Source organism: Mchenga conophoros, linkage group LG16 (assembly GCF_057382185.1).
Source record: "Mchenga conophoros isolate Kocher_MC1m ecotype Shallow Benthic linkage group LG16, M_conophoros_male_GT1.1, whole genome shotgun sequence".
In the NCBI taxonomy this organism is placed as follows: Eukaryota; Metazoa; Chordata; class Actinopteri; order Cichliformes; family Cichlidae; genus Mchenga; species Mchenga conophoros.
In genome coordinates, this window is record NC_140541.1 from 24,396,183 (window position 1) to 24,416,750 (window position 20,568).

Here is a 20,568-nt window from a genome sequence, read left to right on the forward strand (position 1 = left end):
CTTGAATACGTATAACGACAACAGAGGGAGAAACAGCGCCTTGGTTTTATGTGTTTAGATAACGAGGAAATTACAGATAGTCTCGCACACATGAAGAACAGTTCAGCTATAATACATGACATATATTTAATACTCATTAAACAAAAGATGTGGTAGCTGGAATTAATTGTGGCTACCTTTCATGAACGCCAACCCCCCTACGCCCAAAAGCATAAATGGTCTCTCCCACCGTAGCGGCGTCTGTCCTGTGCGGCGCTGACTGCAAATCAATGAAGCCCGTATAGTCGCTAAGTAGAAAAGAGACGGGGCTGGGCGACTGAAGTTGGGACAATTTGCGGAGGTTTCTGTTGCCGGATAGTCGACGACAACAAGGATATGTATACAGCGAATATGCGCAGAAACCAGTTTTCTTGTCTTTTAGCGGAGTAAGGAGGATATCTATCAACATATATTCTACTTGTACTTGGAGTTTGGTGCATTTCACCTGAAATCTGTAGCTTTAGCAACAACTAACACCCACTGTCCAGTTGAGGATGATTTTTGCCAATACTGGAAACCCGATAAGGACTCCTCATCGCAAACAGGTAAATAAACAAATATTTACTAAAGACCAGGCTTACGACGTAAAGTTGCCTCGTCGGCAGCCTTATGGAATAAGTCTGTATGACAGAATCGCACAGCGCACATAAACCGAATGTGAACCGAGAAAACTTTTTTACTTGTTATTTAAAGTGGCAGCGTTCACGTTTTGTGATGTAATCGCCACATAGGCTACTTATGAATAATGAGAATACCTGCTGCTCCTGGGCTGCGGTCCAGGTCCTGTAGTAGGGACAACATGAACTGGCCATCGACACCACTTTACATAAACTAAACCCCGCATAACAACTTCTAGGGTGCATGTTTACTTGCACCAGTCTCTATTTTGTTTGGTTTCTGTTTCAGTGCGCTCTCTGTCAGCGCAGTAAGCCACTGGCTGCTTTATCTATTCGAGAGTAAATGCATTCACTGAGTTTACTTGCTGAAGGCTACAGATCTTCCCCTCTATAGCGTATAATTACACAGTATGGATGCTTCATTGCCCGCTGATGGATTTACTTTGTGCCAGTTACATATAGATGTCGAAAACACCCCTTGAGTCAATGGTTTGAATAAGCATATTTACTTTGCGCTGCTCATGCTGTTATCCTGTGGCTAGAGCTCCATGGGTGAGGCCTGTTACTGGAAACCCTGTGTATATTTCCGGCTAGGATATGACGGGCTCCGCTGGTCTGTAGCTGGCTGATAAGATGTCGTCCTCTCCCCCATCTCAGTCTCTCGCACTCCTGCATCAGCTAGTTGTCTGAAAGCCAAATTCACTTTCAGCCCCACAGAAAAAGGGAGGTTACAGCCACCTGAGTCCCAGGCTTTGAAACATGAAGCTGTGGTCTTTGTGGCCGGAATCCTCTTTTAAGATCGCCTTGCCTTGTGTGTTGGTGTTATAAACAGTCACCGAGGTGCATGCATATAGGGCATGTCTCACTTTATATTATGTGGCATTTAGAGCTGAAAAGAGTGTTGTTGTTTTTTTTAAACAAAACTATTATTCAGCAGTGACTCTGCCAAGTTTAAAGATATAAGTTTTAAAGATATAACTTGAAGAAAAACAACCAAAAGCTCCATCTCCTTTCCTACTGTTTAAGTTCTTAATATGACAAATATATTTGTTAATGATGTACCCAGAGATAGCATCAGCTATGCTTTTTTTTTTTTTTTTTTTTTTTCCAGGATGTGATTCATGTCTGCTTAAGAGTCTGTCTTTTGAGAGACCAAGAATTTAGCTTTAATAAACTTGCCTTGCCTTGCCTAATAAGACTTGTCTTATTTGTTATTCTTGGTTTTGGGTGGCACATTGAACTGTTGTATCAAAGCAAGAGGGTTCTTGCTTTGTATCTGCTGACTGTGTGGAGTTTGAATGCGCTCCCTGTGCCTCTCTCGATACTTCCTCCCAGAGTCCAAAAATATACTTGTTAGGTTAATTGGTGATGCTAAATTGACCGTAAGCATGGCCTTGTTGGCTCTGTGATGGAGTGGTGACTGGTTCAGGGTGTAGCCACCCACAGGCTTAAGTCCTCCCATAACCATCCACAGGAATATAAAAGGATTACGTATAGTGTATTTTAATGAAACTGTGAAGATTAAAAAAAAAGATACAGGAGGTGTAGTAGCTAGTTAAGATTGAACGTGTATGATACGGTACTTGCAGAATCCCAGTAAGGTAATTATTGTTTACATCTTTTGGCCTGACAATATGTGAAAACTCTGTGTTTGCTGTTATCAAGAGAAACACCATCTTAGGCAATTAATAATTTGACTTTTATCAGTTGTTTCTCATTAATCTCATTCTGTTCAAATTGTGTAGCAATCTCACCATGCTTCGAAAAGCGGGTGACTGGTGGTTAAGGGTGAGGGAGATAGAGACTTTTGCCTGGAGTCAGTGGGAAAACAGTAGGTCAGGCTTGTTTCATGGTGAAGGCATGTGAGGCAGGCGACCAGTTGGTCACAAGAGAAGATCCTCTAGGCTGACGTCCAGATTTGGATTGCTCAATCCTGTCACCACTTCGTGCTTGGGATGCCATCAGCTTCCTCTCAGCGTGTGATTCTTCAAAGAGGGGGGTGGGGGGAGGGATTGGAGGTCGGGGGTAATCACTGTCAGATAGCGAGGAGGGAGACAAATCCCCAAGGGGAGAAGTTCTGTCAGACTGGGACATCTGTGTCTTGTAAACACAAAGCTCAAAGTTGCTCAGTCGCCAGAGGACTTTTACTTTTGCTTTTTTTTTTATATTCCCCGCCTTCGATAAAGAGGCTCAGTAGCTAACAAACACAATGCTGACACTGAAAGCGTTGGTTCACTTTGTGAAAAGACTGTCATACATATATATTGAAGTCTGAAAAGCCGTCCCTAAATAAGTAAAGCATGTTATAGCAGAATATTGAGGTTAAAGGGTTTAGAGCTACACCTTAGATGGCTGCAGATAGCTTATTCGACACCCTGAGGCATTGTGACGTTAGTGTGATGCTGATGTCAAAGCTACAGGTGGCTGTGTGGGCTGATTATGCTGACTGCAGAGGTATGTTGAGGATTGCCCTGTATCTATGAATCAGTGGTATGCAAAAAATAATAATAATAATTCTCACACTGGACATTACATGTTTCCATGATGGTTTCCAGGGTTCAGACAGATCCTTGTTTTTCCCCTTGTACGTGTCTATTGTAACAACATGTATGAATGGATAATAAACCCTGTTTGATTTTTGATGAACCCTTGAAACGAGTCTAACCTGTTGTTTCCCTGACGTACAACAGCAACCTGCTCTATTGTCACATCCCATGGCTCCACCCAGCCCGAGCACCAACAGCAGCATCAACAACAGCAGCAGCAGTAGCACTGCAGGCTGGGAGCAGCTCAGCAAAACAAACCTCTACATCCGAGGCCTGTCCCCTTCAACTACAGATCATGACTTAGTCAACCTCTGTCAGCCGTGAGTACCACCGTCCTGCGCTGTCCTTTATTATCTGCCATTGATCATTCATTGATTTATTTTAGTTTGCACTGGTTGTGACTAATGAAAAACACTATATGGACAAAAGCACTCTGGAATATCGCACCATGAAAGCCCTCAGTGCACAATTTTTGTCCTGATGTTTATGCAGGGGAGGTTTAAAACTCTGCCGTCGCTGAGTCAGCAGAGCGTTGATGACTTTTACACACTGTGCACTTCAGCACTCAGCAACCTGGCTCTCTAACTTTACGTGGTCTGCCACTACATGGCTGAGTTGATGTGCTTACACTTACAGTTAATTGTAGAATATCCAGGAGGAAATAAATTTCACAAACCTGTTGCAGGGGTGGTATCGGATAACCAGTTCTTTTACAATTGCTTGTAAAGGTAGACTGCGTGGCTTGTTGCTTTATTTTTATACAGCTGAATTCAAAGATTAGGAGGTGTGGCCCAGTGCTTTTGTTCATATACTGTAAATTTATGAGAATGCAAACAGATTGACGTAAGAGGTAAATGTGTCATTTTAGCAATATAACAGCAATATTCAAGGATACACTTCAATACTGATTTAATAGTTATCTCAAGGACTGTACATGGAAAGAGAAAAATAGAACATAACTCAACTTGACAGCATGCAGGGCACAGAGTCAAAGATTTCATATATCGTATGTGTGGGGGGAAAAAAAAAGAAAAGGTATGCACTGAGCTCATTCACAGCCCTCTTTGCATCCTGATTGCTTTTTATATACCAAGGAGACAGACCATGGCGCATCAGTAATTTCATTTCCTTTTCTCTCTGAGGCCCCATCTTAAAAATATGACAGTGAATAAGAAGGAAAAATGTGCGGTTCATTTGTATGCAGAGACTTATAGGTAAATTTCGGGTCCAAAAGAAAATTTTTGACCCTGGGGATTTTTTTTGTTTTTCCGAATCATGTGAGGATGTAGTTGGAATCATTTTATTTGTCGTGGTGTATATAGGTGCATCGCAGAGATCACATCAAACGTGCTGCTTACCACTTCCTTTTTAAATATGGGAGCAAACAAGACTTGACTTGTGCATTCAGAATACCTCACTGGATCACAGCGAATGATCTGAAAGTTGTGATAAGCGGTTACGTGTTAGGTACATGCAGATGTTCTGCATTTTGATGGTTCTGTAAGAGAAGTAACAGGATCTGTAGTTGAGTAAATTAAAATTAATGTTCAGGAGAAAGAGGGGTCATAAGTTCATGCTCTTTCACCCAGTTTAGCATCTGTAGCTTATATATCCTCCAGTTTGTTTCGGGTTACATTGTGTCCTGAAGCAAGGGCATATAAACCCTTCAGATTTGGAAAATACTGTACAATTTTAAAAAAACAAAACTAAATAAAGATTCTGGAGATTTTCCTTTTGTCTTGTTATTCCCATTTTGGTCACAGATTTTATTACTAACCCTTTTCTAGTTTGAAGAGGACTAAACGTTGTACCTACAAAAGCACTTTTTATCTCTATTACATAATATTTGTGACAGAGCAATTTAGGGTTTTGTCTTAAGTAACATGGAAATTTAAAAGGGTATCCTGATTAAAAGGGAAAGCACAGGAGCAATGTAGTGAATGGAATCTGTGGTGACCTGTAAGCATGACATGCAATGCAAAATGGTCAAGTAAACCACTTTGCATTTACTAAACTAATTTAAACCTTCAAGCGATGGATTGGAAAGACGGCTAATGCCAAGAAAGAATCATTTGAATGCGATAATCTTTGTATTTCATGAGGCATGGGTCTGTCAGTACTTTAGAGAAATCTGTCAGTGAAAAAGTCTTCTGTGAAGACGGTTTTAATGTGTATATAGTTCACTACTAAGCCTAAATATAATCTTGAAACAGCCTGTGACACATAGACTTTGCAAGGATGTTGCCCTTCAGCAACCCTCCTTCTTGCAAGAGACAATGAGACTGTTAAAAGTTTAAAACACTGGTTTAGGTAAAGGGACTATTTGAAATTGGAGATTACTTGTTTGCAGCACTGTGGGGTTTTCAGCACCACATGGAAACCACTTCCTGTTTCTCATGTTTTTACAGTGATGTCATGGATTGTTGCTCAACCTCTTCTCTCAGTCAAAGTGTTTTATAACTGGCTTTGTCTGGTGCGCAAACCTGCTAACAATACCTCGCCTTTCTGCTCCTCCCATAGGTATGGCAAAATTGTATCAACAAAAGCTATCCTGGACAAGGCTACAAATAAGTGCAAAGGTGTGTCATCTTCTTTTTTTTGTCTTACCAGCACTGCCCTCTTTTATCTCTCTTGAGATTCAATATGCATGAAAGGAAACTGCCACGCAAGATATATAGCACCTACACATTCCTAAAATTCTCCAAAAACTGCAGCATCCAGGGTGTGACTTCTGTCATTAAAAAAAATCAAGCAGACATGTAGTTTCAGATCATTTCAGGAAACAGACAGTCAGGCTGTTTAAAGCTGCCTCTCAGCTCGTGTTATTTTAAGCAGCGGCTCTTGTCGCTGCTTTGTCGCTATCATCAGTGAGCCTAGGAGGAAGACGCGCCCAACTCTTCCTCTTCTTGCTGAGTGACACTGTTGGTCTTATTCCAGTTCTAGTAGATTGCTCACCTGACTAAAGCAGGGCTTGCTGAATCTCTAGGGGTAATGGGATTAAGAAATCGCTTTGTCACTCTCTACTGGATTATAGAGATGCCAGTAAATCAAAGTCCTTCAGTGAAATGAGAAACCATTAAAGACCTTGCGAGGCTCTGACTGAATTTTAAATAGAACAGGCTTTTGCGATGACCTTATTTATCCACTTTAAAAACTGCCTTATTTGGCTTTTTTACTGGCTTTTTTAAAACAGTGTGACCCATTTTTTTTTTTTTAGCTGGAACTGTTCTGATACATTCATCATGACTCATTTTAAATGTGTTCTATATATCAAGAGCAGTAGAAGCTATAAACTATGTATACACCCTGTTTGTACCCCCATTACAAAGAGCTGAACTGACCCACTGGTATCTGCAGCCTCAGCACTTTTTTTTCCCCCCCTACTTTCGAAAAACATGCTGTCACACGCACAAATCAAGCATATTTATATGTACAAACAGAAAGAACTATATCATGTAATATACAAAAATACACATTTTAAAGTTACATCTTAAAATATAGAATGAATAGTTATCTCAAGGATAGCTATTGGTGGTTCTATCATTATCTGTTCCTGGTATAGAGAAATTCCTTGTAAGAGCAAGTCTCATCACTTGACATCGATCTTTGAAATGCCTCTGAGTAGTTATTTGGGCAGTTATTGTGATGACCCCTTCTAAATGAATGAGGAGAAGGCTGTAGGTTTAATTTCAGTGGTTACTGGGGCATAAAAGTCAAATCCAGCACAAACTATTAAAAAAAACTTTTGGCAGCCACTTGAAGCAATAAATCACTTTAATAAAACCTGTCTGACAGTGAAGGAGGTTTAAAGATCTCAAAAAGCAACACATCATAACACGATCTAAAGAAACACTTAAGAAAGTCACTGTCATCTCTCTGCCTGGGAAGGGTTACAAAGCAAATTCTAAGGCTTTGGGACTCAATTGAACCACGGTGAAAGCTACTATACACATCTGGAGAAAACTTGGAGCACTGTAAACCTTCCCACGGGTGACCAGCTGACCGAAATTGCTCCAAGAGCACATCAGTGACTTATCCAAGAGTTCACAAAAGAACCCAGAACAGCATTAAAGAACCTCAGGCTTCACATCTCTGTTAAGGTCAGAGTTCAAGATTCAACAATAAGAAACAGACTGGGCAAAAATGGCATGGATAGCAGAGTTCATGTAGAAAATCGTCTCACATTTGCCAAAAAACATCCTGATGATCCTGAAGACGTTTGGGGAAATGCTCTGTGGACTGACGAGACAAGCTGAACTTTTTGGCAGGGTCAGAAGGCTAACACAGCATTTCAGAAAGGGAATATCATTCCAACAGTGAAACATGGTGGTGGTAATGTGATGGTTTGGGGCTGTTTTGCTGCCACAGGACCTGGAAGACTTGCTGTGGTAAATTTAACCATGAATTCTGCTCGTGATCTCACACTGAAGCACATTTGGGTTCTGCAGCAGGACAATGATCCAGAACACACCAGCAAATCCACCTCTGAATGGCTTAAGTGGCCTAGTCAAAGTCCTGACCTGAATCCAACCGAGATGCTGTGGCATGACCTTAAAAAGCTGGTTCATGCTCAAACACTTTTTGTATGTCACACAGTTTAAACTGTCAACAACATGTTTCTCAGTTTGACTGCTGAGTGGCTCAGAGGGTCCCCTGTAGAGTTATTCAGAATTTGTTGAGAGCCATGTCTTCTCCTCATGTAATGTCTGTGGTCTAGAATGTCATCCTAATTATGTGTTTTATCCCCTCAGGATATGGCTTTGTTGACTTTGATAGCCCCGCTGCAGCTCAGAAAGCTGTGGCTACCTTGAAGACAAGCGGTGTCCAGGCTCAGATGGCAAAGGTAAGGCTTCATTGCAGACTAATCCTGATATCACATCAATACAAATCACTCAGCTTCACTCTTTGTCCTCCTTCTGGCTACTTGATCAACTTAAAACTAATCCTTAAGGTATTACATAGCAGGATTGCATGATATACGTTCCACAACCAGTATGCTCATTGGCTCTGATCACTGAATTGAATCATACAGGAAGTGTGTGCTGAGAACAGTCTCTATTTGTGTAATTACTGTATGTGTGACAAAAGTAACCCATGCACCAGTTTGTGGCAGCCTCTAGGTTGCTGCATGTGAATTATACAATTACTTGTAGCAGGGTTGTCAAACATAAGGGCCAAGGGCCAGAATTGGCCGCCAATTCTCCAATCTGGGCTACTGGACAGGAACAGGAAAAACAGGAATATGGGACACAATGTGCAGTGAGCTACCAGAACTTTTTCCTGTAATTTTATACATTTATCATGTAGAAACACTAGCTTTTATTGTCATATCTCCGGGGTTAAATGTGCAGGTAAATGTCTTTACGCTGCCAGAAAGGGAAGTTTCACTTGTCTGGCCAAGATCAAAGTGGGCTGTATGTGGCCCTCAATGTAAAATGAGTTTTAATGAATATGTACTCTGCTGGATTGCAGTTGTTCCATTTGCAGTAATTATTAATGAACAAAATGGTAGGTTAATGTGTAACAGGTATTTCTGGTGTGTGTGTGTGCTTTAAACGTGATTTAGGAGTTGATGTTCAGTGATCTTGGAGGTCATAGTTCATGTCTTGTCAAAAGAAAGTAAGTACTTTTACTTGACTGCTGTCAAAAGGACTCTACCAAGACATTTGCTGAATCTCCAACCTCTTCCTGCAGCTTTCTCCCTGGTGTCGTTTTTGCTGTCATTAATAGTCTTCTTCACTTGTGTTCTATCAGTTTCCATTTTGGTTCTCATTTGTACAAAACTAGAAAACATTTGTTATCATTTTTTAGTACATTTCTGCTTTTGAGAGCATGCCAAAAAATTAATTTGTATCTGAGCTTTAAAAATAATCTGAAAGTTTGAGGATTTTAAACATTTAAAGAAACAACAACATTGTGACATGTTTGCTGGGATTGGTCAGTATTTCCTTGACTTGTTTTTCTTCTGTTGAAGCTGGCAATCAGTTGATGCTCAGCTGGATTGGATCTACTCATCAGAAGCTTGTTCAAGTAGATCAAGTTGCAGTTGTTGCTCAGCTCCTATAAATATGGCTGTGAACTGCGTTGCGCGTTAAGTAGCGCCGTGATGATGGGAAACACGACATCAGGACAAAGTGACTCAAATTGTTCTGTGTCAAATTCTCAGGGCTTGACTGAAAGTTTTAAAGGTGCATGAAACTCCAGTGCACTTTGGAGAAACAGTATCAGTTATACTAAAATCGCAGTGACGCAGACCAGAAGTTACTATATCATTACGAAATCGATACATAAAGCTTTTTTCACAGATGCATGATTAGCAAAATAAAAAGTCAAAAATCAACAGAAGGCTCTCAGAATGTGAGTAGTGATCTCTAAACTGCATTTAAAAAGAGGAGAAGCCAAATTCTCATGTAAATATAAGGAGTCAAGGGTACTACTGTGTATCAAATACTTTGTGACACATTGTTTTGGCAGTATTCAAGAAGTTATACTACAGCAGGACAATGTTCCAAAATATAGTCAACACTTTGCAAGAACCATTTTAACACCAAAGAAGACCACGGAGGACTTCACTCCACAATTACATGACCTTAACCCGTCTGAATATTTATGGGGACACTTAATTAATGAGAGAAATCGAATACATTCCTCGTATCATAGGACGTTTTTTCAAACTGTAGTGGGATGACTTGGATCATCAGGCTTTGTAGAGTACATATCAGATCACGTACATGTTATCATTAAAACCACTAGGAGGTCATACCAAATACTAAAATAAAATTCTTTGGTGGTCTTTTTGTAACAAACATTATTTTCAGCTTTTATAAATGATGTTAGATTAGTTTATTAGAAAAGGCCCCACTCAATAATACATGAAGCAGAAGCAGCTCTGTCTGTTAACTTGAATGAAACACTTAAAAAGGAACTGAAGGTTGTGGAAGTTTAGAGAACAGACCATAAATTCATGTTACATTTGAGCAAACCAAAGCAGATTATATTACAGCTCTAAACAATATTTTAATATTTAATGTTTTATTTGAAATTGCTATTGTCTAAAAAAAGTAGTACTGCGAGTAAAATTGGTGATGGTGACACAGCTCGATTATTTTTCATCACTTCATGTATATCCATGTTGATGTGCTCCTACGGTATGTCTGCCCAGGCTGATGATATTCTACCCACTTCAAAGACTTTTCATTAAATCTCCCAATATAATCGTATATTTATACAGCAGTTCAAGTTAGAGTTTTGAATATTGTTAAATGAATATACAGGAATATTAAAATAACAGATGGTTCGATGGTGGCCTCTGAAGTCATGTTATTTAACTTGTGGCTTTATATCTTTCAAAAAAGGAAATGAATAATTGAGAGTTTGTTTGGTAACAGTGGATTGTCTGGGAAAAAATAGTTCACCTTCCCACACAACACTGAGCAAGGAGCAAGTGTCCTGTGTCATTTCCGTGTCTGCGGTCCAATGGGATCTTGCTCCAACCACTATGCTTTTTTTTTTTTTTTTTTTTTTTTTTTTTTTTTTAAATACAAACATTAAAAATAAATGTTTCTTAAGGTTTTAGATACGTCGTTATATGCGTACCATTGTCATTGTTACTTCGATTTGGATCATTAAGGCAAAACTGAATCCAGATAGAAATAAGCTATTGAAGTCGACTTACTGGATCTTTAAAATGAGGTCATTCACCTCAATCTAACTTCTGTTTACATAAGTCACAAGTAACGGTAAGTACTGGGTCAAAATTCCCCGTGAATATTTACAATTAAGTCATGTCTAACAACCATAAAAAGAAGCTCACTTATTTATTGATTGATTTATGGGTGTCCACTCTGCTGGCAAAGATCTAACAGTTTCAGCAGAGCCTGTGTGAACTTTAGCTTCACTTCCTGTTCTTAGCTGAAAGGAGTACAACCCGCTGTTTGCTTCTGCTGCTGATGTGTGTTTAGAGATGCTCTTCTGCATATGTTGATTGTAATTGGTCTTGCTGTCAGTTTAAAGCAATTTGACCGTTTTCCTCTGACTTCTAGCATCAACAGTATGTTGGATATTTTCTCCTTTTCAAACTATTCTCTGTAAACCCTAAAGATTGCTGATCTGCTGGGATTTTCCCACACAACAGTTTCTGAAATACTCAGACCAGCCCATCTGGCACCAGCAACCATTCAGTTTTGAGGGTTAAATCCTATGTTTGAACACATTGCTATTGTTTGGTGTTGCCTAAGCTGCAGCTAATTTGTTGTCATTCCATTTTCTGTTATTGTTGCTGTTTATGAAAAACACAACACAGATGCCTATAGTGAGAGGCCTCTCCCCAGGGATTCATAGCTATCTCTTGCATTTCTGCTGATGCTCTTAAAATACATCAAGAAGCCAGCTGCGAGCCTTAAGCCACCATGAGCCGCATGCAAATATCATCTTATCAGTGCTCTTAGCCAACCCCTTATTACTGAAAACTCCCCCATTACTGAGGATAAATAATATTGAATTCCTAAGGAAGTGGCTCCTTTCCTCTTCCGTCTACACATTACTAAAAAGTCAGTGTGGATGTGATATTACAAAGGAATATTTTTCCAGGTGTGTTTATGGCATTTCTGGTATTGCAATTACAATGTTTTGATATATGTGCGCTTTGTTCTTTTTTTCTTCTTCTTCGTCTTCTTCTTCTTCGTCTTCTTAGCAACAAGAACAAGACCCAACAAACTTGTACATCTCCAACTTGCCTGTGTCTGTGGATGAGCAGGAACTGGAGAACATGTTAAAGCATTTTGGCCAGGTCATATCAACTCGCATCCTGAGGGACTCCAGTGGAGTCAGCAGAGGAGTGGGCTTTGCAAGGTTGGATTCTTTTGTAATTTATTGTCAGAAATAGAACTTGAAATGGTATTGAGAGGTTGTTGTTGTTGTTGTTTCCCCCCCGCCCCTGTGCATACCGCACTGGTATGACTAAACCAAATAAGCATGTGAAATAACTGAAAAACTTCTCTGGCCTCTACCTAGCATTGTATATTTTTTGTTGAAAAATTGTTGGATTGCTTCCTGGCCAAAAGAGGTATCTTTACAACTGTAAATGGGAAGAGACTACTTTTCGCCACTAAAACACAAGTGTCGTCAAGGCCAGGAATAGAAACATGTGGCATGGGCCTTTCCAGACAGGCAAGAAAATCAACAGGAAGTCTGATATTAACTTATTATTAACAATGCCACAGTTTTAATCACATTTGCTATGTTCTACTCTATTTTTACCAGTCATAAAGTAGAAATAAATCTTTATATCACTAAAAAAAAAAAAAAAAAATTCTTGTTGTAAAAATCTCAATGCCCTTTTCAGAATTTGTTTCACTTCTTAAAAATAATACCTAAAAACACATACACTGGGGCTGTTGTCGATTAACAAAGAAACTGTTCATGTATGGACAAATGGAAACGCCTTTAAAAATAGTTTCACAATGACTGGTTTATTTAATTGCAGTGATAATAATAGCTTCCGCCAGTCGTACTCGCGTAACCTGACATTTAACTAAAATACCTGACAGTCAAAGCCATGGTCAAGACTGGCAAAACAGAAATTATCATATTGCATCACGGGAATCTTTTTGTGCATGTCCAAAACCATTCAAGTTGATTCTACAAAAGATGCACGCTATGAACTTGTAGATAAAAATCACTTATGACAAACCACCGCTTCCACTAACTGATAAAGAAGTCATTTTAGGAAAGCACCTGACGCCTTGTTGCTGCAAATGTCACTTCTGTTGTTTTTCACTCTGTTTTTGGGCTTCAGGATGGAGTCAACGGAAAAATGTGATGCAGTCATTTCACACTTCAATGGAAAGTTCATTAAGACACCTCCAGGTGTAGCAGGTAAGAACATACACTATACCTATACTATATTTGGTGGTGTGTATTGTACAAAATACTGCATTTAAGGTTTAACACCTATGTCATTAACAAAAAGATGTGATAGAAAATAAAGTCTATTAGGGCTAGTCTGCATAAGATTGGGTGGAGTTGTATGGGCCAGATGAAGTGACTGGCTCAGTGGTTCATTCTTCCAACAGGAGTCAGTGAGTCTGCTGGTAAAGAGCTCATATACACTCAGCCCGAAGAGGCAGAGCATAGACAAAGAAAACGAAAGAGCTGCTCTGTGTGGCTTTCACTCCCTCTCTAAGCGTTTTAATTGGATTATTAGACTGAAGTAGTCTCTGCTGGCCGTGCCTTGGTCAGGAAGGGGAGGGGATTAAAGCTCCACAGCTGCCAAATTAGATGTCTGTGTTCCCAGGCTGGCTAGTAAATGTGTACTCCTAGGCTTCAGAGAGTGACTGACTACACAGAAAATAATGGCGAACAATGAGTCTGTGCAATAGTGTTTGTTAAACACAAATCTCATATTTCATTCTCTTGCCATGCCTCTTTCTTTTTTTTTTCATTTTAGCGCCAACTGAACCTTTGCTCTGCAAGTTTGCTGATGGTGGACAGAAAAAGAGACAAAGCCAGAATAAATTTGGCCAGAATGGTCGATACTGGGGAAGGGATGGTGACTCTAGACTGGTAAGTTGATGGAATGAGTCTCAGCTACTAATCCACGGGCAGATAGGAATAATAATAAAGGGCAAAAATCTGAGGCCTGTGCTATGAAGCAGGATTTGAAGCTCAGCAATGGTAACTTCAGATTTACTTGGTAGCTTGTTTTTGTTTCATGACAATAGTTTGGTTTTTGCCATATGTTTTGCCATAACAATTTAACTTAAACTCATCTGCTCCAGAAAATAGCGCCACTATTCCTAGAAAATCCCGTGGATTTTGGTGCAGATTCCTTAGAGGGTCTCTTAAGAGTCAATCTTGGGTATCTATGTAAGAAATCAGATTCTCAGTGGAAAGACTGAGGCCTATTGTTCTATGGGTCTTTGTATAATTATATGACACATTTAAAACACTAAAGTCTTGTATTCATTAACGTCATAAGATTTGCAGATAAACCTACTCGCCAGTTTAAATGTTACATTCTTTTTCTTTTGCTACCATGAAATTTGGATAGTATACCAGCTAGAGGGGCGGCTCAAAGAATAAGACAAAATCTGTGATACACTATAAAAATACATCTAAACAACACATTATTCAATATTTCTGCCTTAATGGTGCCTTGATGTTTTCTTCCTTGCTTTAGCTGCTCACTTGCTTGAGATTACATTTTGTTTTTTGGGTTTGTTTGTTTGTTTGTTTTTTTTATGCAGCTTACAGGTCTGTAAGCTTTTGTGATGCTGTGCCCATCAGTTCACTGATCACTAGGTTTGGGAAGTCCTGGGTTTAATTATGGAGATGGCACTGAGTAAGATAAAGGCATGCAGTAAAAGCTGTCACATTTCACAATGTTGTGTTCAGCTTATTCAGAAAAGAAACGTTTGGCTGCTCCATTATTCACGAGGGGTCATCACAGCGGGGAGCTCCGCATGTTTCATTTGGCAGACTTTTTTTTTTAAATGTCGGATGCCCTTCCTGACGCAACCCTAAAGGGAATTCTGTCTCCTCCCAGGATCAAACTTGGGATTTGCTTGTTAGGGAAATGTGTAAATCACTACACTGTGGAGCCACTTCTTTTGCATGTACTGACTGACTTTTTTGTTTGTTTGTTTTAAGCCTGTTAGTAGCCCTCATCACTGCCAGCCGAGGTTTTTTATTCCCCTCCAAATCATTAATGCCTGTAAAATTGTCTGCTCATATTCAGTGTCCACCTATGTCATAGTTCTCTCAGTTCACTGACAGTGCTTCAGGTGATGCTTTAGGCAGAGCTGGTAGAGGACAAATATCTGTGGAGTCTAATCTCAATGGCACTATTATATGGAGGAAAGCTAAAAAGTAGTACCCTTGGTCAGTACACAAGGTGAACTAGTAGCTGAAGTACCTTCATAGATCATCATCAAACCACCTTGCTTTGTGACTATTATCACACAGTCCTTTCAGAGAAACCTGCAGCAGTGTAATAAACACTCCTTGTGTCTTATTTTAGAACTGCAAGCATTAAAAATGTCAGAAGTTAAAAATGTATATAGTAGGCTAGGAGATGGATTTCCTCAATCAGTTTCACAGAGACTAATAATACACATGACCACACTGCATACTCAAACATGGTGAACTTGTTTGCTCTGTCATTCACCCTTTGCACAGTCACAAAATGTGTCAATTGAGCATTAGCACCCCTTCAAGATGAATGTATTTATATATTACACTGTGAAGATAATCGGATTCCTTGGGCAAGTGCCAGAGAAATGCAAATGTACAAGCTAGTTCTGTCATTCAAGCTCAGGGCTTCTTGGTGACGTTGCAGAAAAGCTTTCTGGTTCTGCGAAAACTGGGGTGTTTTTGTTTGTTTGTTTGTTTTGTTTTGGGGGGGTTTACCAGCCAGGCTTTTCTCATTAACTGTTGGAACAAGCACTGACTGACTCAAAATGCTACAGCTGGTTAGGATGATCCATTTCTTGCAACTCCATGGTATTTAAGCTGCAGAGCAAGAAAGATTGCACAGATTTCTGCTGTCTCTACTGTGGGTACTACTCATTGTACATAGACTGTACAGTCTGCATTCAGTCAGCGCTATATCAATAAGCTCTTTTTAAAGAGCAATTTCCGTGTCGCTGATCACCACTGAACTCATTTGTTTTATCGTATGGGTGTAACACTCCTGTCAGCAGATTATCCTGTCTTCGTTCCTAGGCTCAACATTAACTTGGGCTAAAGGTCCGACTCTAGTTTTAGTTCCTGTTCTACAGGGCATGAATGTATGTGTCATACAGTGTGTGCTATACCAAATGAATGAACTAAAAGGGAATTATAAGTAATGACTGCAACTTCTGTTCCCAAAAAAGAGGAACAAAGTACAACACCACTGTTGGTCTGTTTCTTAATGGCAAAGCGGTTTCATCTGCAAAAAGAAGCCATCTAACATCTGGTTTGTGAAGGCTGGAGCACACTCATCATCACAGGTTCTTAAATCCTGGGATAGAAGTGTCAATTGATTCCTTGATACCTCATACAACGTGCGCCCCACTTCACGGAGCACAAGTTATAGCTATAAACGCTGTGACATTATTAGTCCACAGCATGTGCTGTTCAAGGCACTGCATTTCTAGTGCGTGGTAATAATTTCTGGCTAGGTCTAGTGCTTTACACTTTGAGAAAACAAAACAAAACAAACCACCATCAGCTGACTGTGTTTGGTCAGTCAGTACAAACAGTGTTTATTTAAAAAAAAAAAAAAAAAAAAAAAAGATGAACATCTTCTGTTCCCAACAAACAGAAGTGTGTGTATATAGACCCAGTGTCACGCCACAGCTGATGGTTTTATGTTATTTAAAGTTGCAGACTTCATCTAAGTTGCTAAAGTCCTGTCTTCTTTTTCCTCAGGCTGGAATGACACTCACATATGATCCCAGTTCAGCTGCTATGCAAAATGGGTAAACTAGATTAACATGTATAATGCACTGTTGTTGTTTCAATATATTTACGTCATATAATATAATATTCTCAATACACTTTGACAGATTTTTTCCAGCACCATACAGTATGTCAAACAGGATGATTACTCAAACTTCCATGTCTCCCTACATGTCTACGCTTTCCACATATCAGGTTTGAATACTTTTTCTATTGATAAATATGCACTTTAAAACATATGTATGTAAAATACATGAACATTGTAATAGAAATATGTGATTTAGTTTCAAAAATATTTGTAAAACATGTGTCTTTGAGATTTGAAATAGTTTTTTTTTTGGGGGGGGTGTTTGGAGATGTAGGTCAAGTATGTGACAAATGCCGGTATAGCCTTTTATGCTTGTTTATGTGCCATCGCAGTAGGACGTGATCTCTGGAAATAGCATTTGCTCTGAGTCAGACTGTTTATAGAGTGTGTTTGTTGATGTTCCAGATGCAGAACCCATCCTGGATGCCTCATCAACCTTACATCATGCAGCACCCAGTAAGAACTGGAGTTCTCCATATTTTGTTCTGCTGTTTCTCTTTTAATCATAATCTGTTAGTCACCAAATATGTCTTTGGTTTACTGTAAACAGACGGACACATAAAGTAGTAGTTACACACAGATGACGCTGATTTATTTATTTATTTATTTATTTATTTATTTATTTATTTTTGAGGACTGAGCAAGGTGTTTGTCTATGGGTGTCTAAATGACTGTTTTGAATGGACTGTATGAAGCTGTGTATTTAATGACATATGCTAAATGATTTCTAACAGATTTAAAATATGATGGTCTTAGTTTGAAATGAGTTGGCAACAATATACAAACAGTGTCTGATGCGTCAGGCCAGTCGAGATGTTTATAGCCAACTTGCTCGACTTGTAAATTTCACCTTCTGCTACTTCTGCAGGGTACAGTGATATCGCCCTCTATTGACCCATCTCTGTCACTGCAGCCTGCTTCTATGATGGCGCCTCTCACTCAGCAGATGGGTCACCTCTCCTTGGGTAGTGCAGGAACGGTGAGAGAAACCTGCATGAGATTAACTGAGAGATTGTTTGACTCATTATACTTTTGTCTTAGAGGAAAAAAAATTTATTAAGATATGCTTATTTTGGTTTGTGAATAGTCTCATTTTCCATTTTCTTGCAGTTTATGGCTCCCAATACAGCTATGCAAGGAGCATATATCCCACAGTATCCACATCTGCCGACAGCCACTGTTCCTGTGGAAGTATGTGCAGCAACAAAATTGCAGCCTCACTTTTAGCAAAAAATTTGGCCCCCCCCCCCAAAAAAAAAACTGAGTTATTACTCTTTCTTTCAGGAAAACAGTGGACAGTCACATGTGGACTCATCCGGCAATCATTCCCCCTATTCCTATCAACAAACCAAGTAGTGCTGAGGTAACCTTTGGACAACAGCCCACACAACAATGTCTACAAACGCAGCGGACGCTAAGGATCTTTCACTGTTTTGCTCAAATGTTTAAAGTGATACTATTTCGGGTATCGTTTTCAGAGCGTACACCTAAGTTCATCAAAGGATTCAAAGTTTATTTAAAGAAGTTTTATTTTCATACTAGAACGTTTATTTTTTACTAGGGGTCGCACAGGACACAAGAAAGAATCACGTGTCCAGTTGTGCAAAGATGTTTTCTGTTCACTTTTTTCCTGAGGATTTTTTTTTTTATTTTTTTTTTTTTTTGCCAAATATTTGAAAATAACCTTTTTGTGCTTGCTGTGTGAGTGTTGATATGGTGATGTGTTTAGTGTTGTTGTTTTTTTCTTGTAAAGTGATTTCTTTTTTTCTTAGAACTCAGTCTTGCTGTCTGAAAATCTGCCTTAATAGTTTTGATACATTTCTTGAACAGACCACCACAAAGCAGCAATAAGCCAAAAAAATTTGATAAGAGCTCTCACCTGCAGGCGGTCTTTTTTTCCTTTTCTGTTTTTTTTTTTTAATGGAACATGTGTTTTTGCTCCCTTCCTCCAAAACCTACTAGAGCAGCAAAAGAAATTTTCCAAAGATGATTTTATTGGATGGAATATTTATTTAGAAAGAAGGCTGTGCATTCGTGTGGATGTTGAAATGTGTTTTTTAGAATAGCTAAAATTAAGCTTGGTGGGGTGGGTGTAATTTTGTTTTGTTGGCTGTGCTTTCTCTTTTTAAAGGTGGTATTACTAATTGTCGTTTTGATGAGGTAGGTATTTTTCACTTTGCAAAAACGGGAAACATGGACGTATGATTGTGGAAAATTAATTAATCAAAGCCTTAAAATAGAACTTGGCCAAATGTTGCAAGAGTCGAAGGGTAAAAATTTGATGAATATGTGTATTTTATTGCGCCTCACTCTTTGATAGGAAACAATCAGACTTGGCACTTTCAGTTGTAGTTTACGTCACCAAAGCTTGTGAGGAAATGCCATCATTTGTCTCTTTAACAAAGGTGACCATGCAAAAAAAGAGTGTAGATTGGACAGTGTGCCTTTTTTCTTTTTTTTTTGTACATTTACATTTAGTTCAGTACACACACAAGTATGAAGGAAGGCTCCAGCAAGTGCCACAGATGACTTTCATGGTAACAGGAAAAATGGGATGGTGCAACACTATAGTAAAGATTCATTTAAAAGGAAAAAAAACTGATGGAGTGCTACGGAAGCAATCTGATATGAAATAGTGCTTTAAAAATAAGTGGCAATTTGTTAAATAGTTGAACCATTTTAACTAAGGTGTCCTCTAGTAAGCCTGTGATTCGACCTGGTTGTCAGTCAGAGCAGTTATCTACCTCAGTTTTCTTTCTCCTCTGTATTAGGCCGGGTTAGCAGGTCCAGCCCGTCCTTCCAGACCAAATCCCACACTCAGGAGCCTGTCAGCCTGAAAGGAAACAGCTGTTTCCCTTTAGGATTTTTTTTTTTGTTTTTTTTTTTTTTTTTAAATACTTTTTGATTTTCCTCAAACCTGTTTCCTTTTATTTTTCTTTTCTTTTTTTTTTATCTTATTAAGATGGAATAACATAATCACTATTGGGGACAGCTCTACTTGCGTTCACTCACTCAGTTTCATAGCCTTTTTGGCAGCAGATTCCACAGGCAAATGTAAAGGCTTTTCAGATTATCACTGACAGCATAGCTTTTGTGGTGTTCACTCAATCTGTGCTCGTTTATACAAACTTTGTGTTGAATCTACAAAGAGCAGCATTTCCTCTGTAGTTAGCTAGGTTGTGCAACAGATACAAAGGGCCAATTCTACTTGAGATTCTTGTGTAATGCCTGAGACTGACGAGTAATACTGTCCTGTGAGGTTAATGCTGCTAGCGGTGTCTGAACCAAGTGCCATAGTATCTGGGTCAAGAGTCGAAGAGGTGCATCAATAAAAAATTGCTCGTATAAGCAACCACCGTAGTGAACAGACATTAAGTTATATGAAAAAGTTCTAATTTATGAAGATTTTTGTACAGACTGCTTTAGGTAATAAGAGATTTTCTAGAGCTATATGAGTTACATGTTGTTTTTTTTAACTTGTGCCACAATTGCCAGACTTAACTTGTTTGTACAGTTTAAGGGATCTCTCCTCTTTATTTCTGTTTTATTGTGCTGTTTTATTGTGTTTGTTAAGCCCCAAACTTCCTTTTGTTTTTCCACCCTAGTAGATTGTTGCCCAAATTTTATTCTGTTAATTTCTTTGACTTTTTTGGATTAAAAAAGAAATCTACTTTTACTCTGCCTCATTATTTCCAAGGAGACCTGATAATTTTTTTTTTTTTAATTTTTTTTTTTTATATGATGAATCTTGAATACAAATCTTAATTGAGTTTACTGGTTGGTAACCTTGCATTAGTTAATTATGTAAAATACGTAATTTGTGCGGTTTGCCAGC

At 39.0% G+C, this 20,568-nt stretch overlaps 1 protein-coding gene across 1 annotated transcript; it reads left to right on the forward strand.

Moving 5' to 3' along the window:
- Positions 1–261: 261 nt before the first annotated feature.
- On the forward strand, positions 262–20,404 carry rbms1b (RNA binding motif, single stranded interacting protein 1b). The gene is made up of 13 exons (XM_085249236.1): positions 262–584; positions 3,347–3,522; positions 5,723–5,781; positions 7,954–8,045; positions 11,895–12,052; positions 12,999–13,078; positions 13,650–13,765; positions 16,616–16,665; positions 16,753–16,840; positions 17,139–17,189; positions 17,602–17,712; positions 17,844–17,924; positions 18,018–20,404. The coding sequence occupies exons 1-13, from the start codon at positions 534–536 to the stop codon at positions 18,087–18,089; spliced, it is 1,185 nt and encodes a 394-aa protein (XP_085105362.1). The 5' UTR covers positions 262–533; the 3' UTR covers positions 18,090–20,404.
- The last annotated feature ends 164 nt before the right edge of the window (positions 20,405–20,568 follow it).

Bases quoted from the DNA above. Each gene is read 5' to 3' on its own strand.
- rbms1b (XM_085249236.1), top strand. From the start codon at position 534: ATGATTTTTGCCAATACTGGAAACCCGATAAGGACTCCTCATCGCAAA. The intron at 13,079-13,649 runs GTAAGAACATAC...TTTTCATTTTAG, and splicing joins GACACCTCCAGGTGTAGCAG to CGCCAACTGAACCTTTGCTC. The intron at 16,666-16,752 runs GTAAACTAGATT...ACACTTTGACAG, and splicing joins TCAGCTGCTATGCAAAATGG to ATTTTTTCCAGCACCATACA.